This window comes from Nestor notabilis, unplaced genomic scaffold (genome assembly GCF_000696875.1).
Source record: "Nestor notabilis isolate BGI_N333 unplaced genomic scaffold, ASM69687v1 scaffold10695, whole genome shotgun sequence".
NCBI lineage: Eukaryota > Metazoa > Chordata > Aves > Psittaciformes > Psittacidae > Nestor > Nestor notabilis.
The window spans coordinates 1-7,936 of record NW_009928851.1 but is presented as its reverse complement, the minus strand read 5'-3'; the positions used below and the strand labels follow the sequence as shown (position 1 = coordinate 7,936).

Below are 7,936 nucleotides of genomic sequence, written 5' to 3'. Positions count from 1 at the left end.
GGTTGTTTCCTGTAACAGAGAATGACAGGATCATACATTTAAAGCATTTGTATGCAGGCCAACATCTCAAGGCTGCTGCCTAGAGAAACCAAAACGAAGAAAAAAATCCCTAATGCAAGAACTGTTCTCATTTCCTTTGCTAACCAAGAAAACTAGAGCCATATTCTCACTGCTGTGAGATGAGGTCCAAAATGACACATAAAGAAGAAATAGAGGGAGTGTACTTGGGAAGCAAAATCCAAACTCATGAAAACTTAAAACAGTCAGGACCTTCCAAAACCTATCTTGAGTTTCATGTGAACGCTTGCTATTAGGTCTTACAGGCCATTCAGAGAAGGGAAATTTTAAGTACTATTAGCAGGTATGTTGATTACTAAACATTCTAGAAAATCTTCACATTCTGTAAAGCAGCATTTTCAAGGTATTTCTTTGTGACTTAAGGCGTTTAAAGTGAAGTTGCAGCTTTCAGGTGGTGTTTTTTCTAGGGTGCTCCAGTTTAGCCTGGAGGACTTTATCATGAAGAAGCTAGAAATATCCACATACCAATACAGTAGTATGCTAGCAGTATGTTTGACAGCTACTTTTCAAAACAAACATCTCACCCACATACGTAAGAACACCTCTGCTGCTGATCTTTGTTAATACCATTTTAAGGCATGTCTATTTTCAGTGTTTGCAGTGGGTGATACTGTCAAGATGCAAGACTGCTAAAATCCCATTCATAGGATTTCCATAAATACAAAGAGTCATCTTTCATCTAATTTATTTAAGTTACAATTTTTTTCCAATTCCAAATAAAAGCTAAATACAAGTTTTAAACAGGTAAGCACTAGTTTTATCCAAAGGGAGCAGGCTTATGCAGTTTTACTCCAGTAAAGTACTCAACCCTTAAGCAGAGCCTTCTTTGTCATTAAAACTATACAGTAGTCTTCCTTTTATCATTGCACAATCTTAAAATGTTCTGTCAGAACCAACTTTTGACACTCCAAACACTATTTTACATTGTTTTATAACGTCTAGCCCAAAAGGAAAAAAAACAAAAACAAAACCAAAACCTCAATGGGTTTTCCATAAGAAATGTTTTAGAAACCAGTATTTCCTGCACAGTTCACCTGCAAGTTTACAAGTCTCAACTCTCAAGAAAAAATAATCCTATACCAACATTGTTTCTGCAGCTATTATTTTACTTTATTAAATTTTAGCTGCTTTAGCAACTTCAGACTCCAGGTCTGCCTCATCTGTATAAATGCATCTAACTTGAAAGAATACTTCATACAGTTATACAGCAACTTGGGGAAAGAGATCCAAAACAAAAGTGCCAGTAAACTTAGACATGGCCCAGCAACATAAAAGAGGCAAGAAATGCCTACACATTAAATGAGATGCCTTTTTTTAAGACAGATTTCTTTCCCGCATTTACTTCCTATTGTAATAGCCACTTTTCTGTTCATTAAAATGATTGATAGTGCTCTTTGATACAATCATTAACAGCAAAGCTGTAAGGCTTTTATACCCGTTACATTCACTTCTCACCCTCTGAATACTGATGGTTAACATTACAGATGTTAGGGGGCATGACCAGCACAAATGGGAACACCACCACAAATGATCACCTTGTGCTTTCAGATACATTTGTTTCAGTGTACAGTCCCTTCATTTCACATTTTAGCAAGATGCTGATGCAGTGCAGAACGTGCAGAGCATCCTCTCTTTCACAAGGTCCATGCAGAAAACATCTAAAAAAAATTGTAAAGTTCTGAGATACAAATGATAAAAAAAATCCAGGATGATCAAGGTTCACAATGTATAGTGTTCTGAACATGAGTCCATTTTCTTCTAAATTCTGAAAGAATAAAGTGGTGAGGAAAGTGAAAATCCACTGCTGCATTCTGTGATCTTCCCCATTCTGCTGGCCAGAACCTCAATCTGGCATGTAAGGACAGAGGTGATCCTCTATGGTACCAACCGTCCAGTGAGTGAGCTGCTCCTGTGGCAGGTACAGGCAGATGCTGCATAACTTGAAGATTGTAGCTTTGTTTTTTGGAGTCTAGAGGCAAAGAAAATAAAATCTATTAAGCATGAAAGTTAACTCAAGACTAAGAGGCAGACACCAAACCAACCCAGCCCAGTCCTCAGCTTGCCTCTGGTTGTGAGGGAATAATACAGACATTTAAAAGCCACTGTTTCACTCATATAAGCAGCCTGAACTCACTATAAGTCTGACCTCTAACACCTAAAATATTTTCACTATTCTGTTAATTCTTCACTTGAATAATTTCTACAGTATCACCCAAGTTACACCTATTTTTAATTTTTCCAAACCACTGTTAAGCCTACTTAAGACCTTAATTTTTAATACAAAACCCTTAAATTAATTCTGTGTGAACACATCTGTGGCCCACAGCTCATTTTTGCACATATTAATCCTATTTATAGCATGAGTTTCCTCTGAGACTGTTGAAATTCAAGTATGAACGCATGAGCAATTTTTCTACTTCAGTATTTTGCAGCAAGACCACCGATGTTCCCCAGAAGGAAAAGCATTTTGTGGTTACCTGCAAGTGCTGTCTGTCAATGAAGAGAAACACTGACTGGTTAGGGTTGTTGACAACAATTCCAGTCTTGTCCTTTCGGCTCAGAACATGCAGAAACTGTTTTTCATAGTCACCGTGATGAAATTCAAACTTGGCCTGCATTGCATAGATGAGGGGAATAAAATATTTAAGAAACTAAAGCTCACATTTAACCAACTGATTTCCTCCTCCCATCTGGAGCTTTACACCCACTTTTGTTTCTTTCCTTCTCTTCTATGAAAAACAGAAATTGGGGACCACAGAGACAACAGCACACTTGAGTCTTGGCACAATTGAAAGAATTCCCAAGTTTCATTCTGCCAACACTGACATCAGTCATTGCAACAACATACTAACAAATTCAAAGGTACAACTTCAACTGCATACATAAAACTGGATTTAGCTTGTTGTGGCAGAATATCCTTGTGCATTAACAATACAGCACACTGCTTCCTTACTACAGAACTGGCACGGAAAATAAATATAACTGTTCAAAAATCTGAATGCAAACAGCTAAACCTGGCTACTGGAAAAAAAATAGTCTAAAATGTTTGCAATTTATTTCAAGGTAAAATCATACTGCAAAAATTCCAACCATCTCAGATTCTCTTCAATAAAATACAGCAACTCGGGATACTCTGAAAACCTTAATGACAGTATCATATTTAGACAAAGATTCAACTCTACTAAAAGCCACACACTACCATGATACATGCACCTGCAAACATGTCATTTGCAAAGGTCCTTCAGTCATGTGAACTTTGGAAGTGTTAAGAAAACAGTGCATAAAGATAGGAAACCAAATTTGGCATTCAAAACACTGACTGCTTCATGAATAAAAACAGAGCACACTTTAGCATCTACAGAAGACACATAACTTATCAACGAATTGGTTAAAAAGAGAGAGTACTTATCCTCCCTTCCAGGTGCAAGTTACTGAATGAAGTTAAAAACAAATACCTGAACAGGCCTAAAGGGTTCATCAGATCCTTTCCACCGAGAAAACAGGAGACAGACTATCTTCTCAATATCATTACGAGGCCAAAGAATAAAGTCCATCTCCTGGGTACAGCCAATCACATCCTGTAAGTAGCAAAGTTCTGTACTTAGATTCCCTCCATTAGTCAAAGATAGAGATCAGCAACTTATCTACAAAGGCACATAACTGAAAAGTAGTATTTATTACCATATTTGTGTAATGTCCCATTTGTTTTACTTGTAGCCCAAGTAAAAAGTCTTCCTTGCCTTCCACTGAGATTTAGTATCAGTATCCAGTTAACATAAATTCCAACTTTTAAGAAAACATAAGCAAGGACTGTCTATCTTCCGATGTTTGTAATGCAAAACCATTTAGCTGTGCAGCAAGAGCTGCTGCAAGAACTAACACATGACTCCTAAAGAACAAGGATGGCAAGAAGATATAATTCCCTAAGCATAGTTGAATGAGATAGATGACGGGTAAAGCTGGAGCACTATGTATATACTAAACAGGCTTACAGAATACATACACTGTTACCCTTCAAAACAGACCCCATAAGCACGTGCCCACAAAACCCTCATGCAGCAAAAGAGACAAAAAAAAAAAAAAAAAAAAAAAAAAAAAGCAGAATTAGCCCTAAGAGCCACAAAGAGCACCACAATGTTGAAAACTAAAACTCAGCAAGTGTAAACAGGAACCTTACCCTGCGCATAGACTGGTAGCGGGGTGCATGAAGCTGTACTACGTCCTTCTGCAGAAGCTCTAAGGAACTTTCCAAAGAATAGCTGGAATCCCGCACACCTTTCAGGATATTTTCTTCATAATTATTGGTCATGACTGGTATAACTTCAGACACTTCAAAAAGCGCTGACTTTTTCTTCTGAAAGAAGCACAGGTTACATGAAGATTACAATCATTTCTATGCCATTATAGGTAACAGTTTGTCAGCATTTGTGATTTTCTGTTAGCATTCACATATGAAGTGCACATCGCTTAAGTTAGGACATAGACACAAACCACACTAGAAGTGGCATGTAAAATTTTAGAAATTAAACAGAATCAGTGCAACAGCTTCTATGAAAAATGAACATGTTTTTGTAGTCTCCAAAAATGCAGATTTACATGCCAATCTTGCAAACAGTAAAGCTGTATCTAAACATTAACAGAACTGCCCTTTTATCACGTGGAATACATGACTTTGGGCTGACCAAGTGGCCTCTGCAAATCAAACTACACTTTCTTCCCCCTACACAATACTTTAAAGCTGGCCTTTTATGAAGTCTTTCAAAGCCACATCTGGTAACAGTGCATGATCAAGGTCCAATGTGAATCATAACCTTCTCAAAGGAGGACTATTTTGACTTGCTAAGTAATTTTTATACTCACTACAAGTACCTCAGTCTCTCTCAAGCAAGGCCAAAACATTATGGGGAATCTGGAAGAACACTTTCTGCTGTACGTAAAATTGCTTAAAATTGTGTATCTGCTTCTAACATCTTTCTTGTAGCTCATGAGAAGTCTTGACCTATTTAAGAACTACATGACAGACAAAGCATATTTTATCAAAAAGCCTCCCATGCCCCCGGCCAGAACATACATAATGAGCAACTGCTACGCGACAACCAAGCTAGGCTGAGCTATACATCTACTTTAAGCAAACTGGCACTGGATGGACATCTTCAGTTCACTATAAGCAAATTCTATAGGATTTAAAACAGGCATCTGCAACAAATTTTTACAAAGCAACCAGAAAGTAGTATTAATGCTTCAGCTGAAACCATTACAGTCATATCATCTAAGAATTAGATGATTGTTAATCATCTAATTGTTATCATTGTTACATTAATTGTTACCCCTGCTTAAACATTCACATTTCTTTCTATTACTGCAAGACTGTACCAGGAAATTACATCCCACTATATCCATCTGTTTGCAGTAGAACTGAAGAACAAAAGCAAATTGAACTTAAGAATTGAATAAACTTTTCAATTAAAGTTCAGAGAACAATCTTCACTAAAACACACACACAGCTATTAAAGCAAATGCAAAAACTATACATTTGAGGGGATTAAACAATCTCAGTGCTCAACTACATGCACTTCCTGCATTATGAACTCTGCTACCATTTGCTTCTATCCTCGCTTCCTCATCATTTGTTCAGCACATTCTCTTACTATGAGCACCTACTTTTCTTCACCATCTGTGGACAGAAACTCTCCTAAACTCTGGGTCTATAGTTAGCTTTAGAAATATCACCAGGCTCCCCACCCTGGCCCACACACGCAGCATTCAGCAGCAGCAGCCAAGCAAAAGACTTCCTCTTTTGCTTCCCTGCTCCCTTTCAAAATGGTAGCAGCAGTTTCACATATGCCTGCACATTTGGGCCATTTCAATACTGCATTTCACAACCCCTCCTTTCAACTGCCAGGTCTTCCCTTCTGCTTTAACCAGATAAATGCAGTTACTTCAGCAATCGAACCAACCAGATCTCCCTTTTCAACTCAACTGTTCGCAGCCAACAATTATGCAATTCAGACTCCACTTAGGATTAACATATTACAGTATTAACTTTGAAAAACATTCCTCCAATTCAGAAGTTATCAAGTAATCATTTAACGAGGAACTGGCACTTCTGCATTACAAAACTACAAATACATGAAAAGCCAAAATGACAAACATGAGGTAAGTAAATATTGTAATTAAAAGAGAAATTACAGAAATACAATGGAATCTATGAAGGATAAACCATAAGATTCAATGAAGCACCAAGACTTTACACAGCATAGTTAATACGCATTGCAACAGACAACATGGCATAAAACGTTAAAATCAAGTTACCTTGTCTTTGAACACAAAGGCAATGTACATCTTGAAGTCAAACTGGTCAGCTAAAGATTCTTTTTTCTTTCTAAGCTGAGCACGAAGTCTATTCAGAGCTTGTTTCTTTCGGGAGTTTGGGTCCCCCATTTTGTAACACAGGTGGTACTAAAGCCTTTGGAAACTGTCGCTAAACTATGGGCACCTTTTCGTAAGACTCAAGTACAACAGAAACAAGTCGTTTGATTCCTGCTAATATGACTAAACAGATACAATGCTAATGTAACCCAAAACCACACCTCAGGCAATATTTTACGAAAATGGCCTTTCGGAGGGGTCAAGGAACAAAGTAAGTAGTTGCCCAGCCATAGCTGGAAAAGGGATTTTACAATAAACCAAGAAAAAATCCCTAAGAATTTTTAAGACAAAAAAAATTTAACAGTTTAGCTGCAGGAATAAGTGGGTAAGAAAAAAAGGAACCAACAAACAAATGGAATCACAATTTATGTGTACAATAAAAAGCAACTGGCACAAGCCCAATCCATGGGGAGGGGGGTACTTTTGCTCTGCTTACAAAAGAAAAAAAAAAAGTGAAGCTGAAATTACAAACTGCGTTTTACCCCAGCCAGATCCATGACTCTACTGATTATTATTCTCAGCCTTCGACTATTGCTATGTTGCCCGCCTCTTTTTTTCCCCCCTTTAGGATTATTACACTTGGTGGAGAGCAGAGAAAAGGGTGCAAAGGAGGAGTGCACATCCTGGGAGGTACATTTCTCTGCCAACAACAAAATCGACTACAGACAACACAGTGATGGTTTGCAGGGGAGCAAAGAGAAAAAACAGCGGACTCATTTCTAGCTTCATCCTGCTCATCATCAGGCACATCACTGACCTGCGGCTACTGCTGCCAAAGAGAAGAGGGATCATGATGGCCATAGACGAGGGGTGGGCAGGGGTTTAAAGGACAGTATTATCTCACCTAGAGACTAAAACCCAAATCAGTGCCCCAAACCCGGGCTCCTTACCAGTGGGAGAGCCCTACACATCCCCCAGCACCTCACACGCTCCCTGTGCTGCTGATCCCCCGGGGATCCTTCTCTCTCAGCTGCTGCTGCACTCCACAGCAAGCCCGGTTAGCCGAGGCTGTGCATGGCCAACGCTCCTCGCTTCTCCTTAGGCCTCTCCCTACAAAGGGCAGCAGAGGCTGCAGCAGGCGGGCGGGCTGTGCCCAGGGCGGCGGGACACCCGCAGGAGGACGGCGTCTCCCTTCTCACTTCATGGTCGCGACTTGGGAAACATGGGAGAGTTTTGCTCCTGCTTTTCTCGCAAAACAGGTATTTGGTGTCAAAATTTTGAGAGGTTTTTTTTTTTAAAAATTGCAACTCTTAAGTTGCAATTTTAAACCTCTAAAACACCCTCCCCCCAAAAAGTAAATCCCCAATTATCAAGTTATTTTTCTCCTCTCTCCAGACATTTTTTCCCCACCCCTGGTGTTTGATTAGTCGGGGTTAAGCTTTTAGGTTAGCAAATTCGTCGGACCAGGTTAAGAAAAGGGAGGAAAAGT

The 7,936-nt window shown here is 39.0% G+C and overlaps 1 protein-coding gene across 1 annotated transcript; it reads right to left on the bottom strand.

Moving 5' to 3' along the window:
- Positions 1-746: 746 nt before the first annotated feature.
- Positions 747-7,456, bottom strand: LOC104405874 (chromosome unknown open reading frame, human C6orf62). The gene is made up of 5 exons (XM_010014714.1): positions 6,391-7,456; positions 4,256-4,432; positions 3,534-3,656; positions 2,556-2,690; positions 747-2,047 (listed from the first exon to the last, which is right to left on the bottom strand). The coding sequence occupies exons 1-5, from the start codon at positions 6,517-6,519 to the stop codon at positions 1,922-1,924; spliced, it is 690 nt and encodes a 229-aa protein (XP_010013016.1). The 5' UTR covers positions 6,520-7,456; the 3' UTR covers positions 747-1,921.
- Positions 7,457-7,936: the final 480 nt, after the last annotated feature.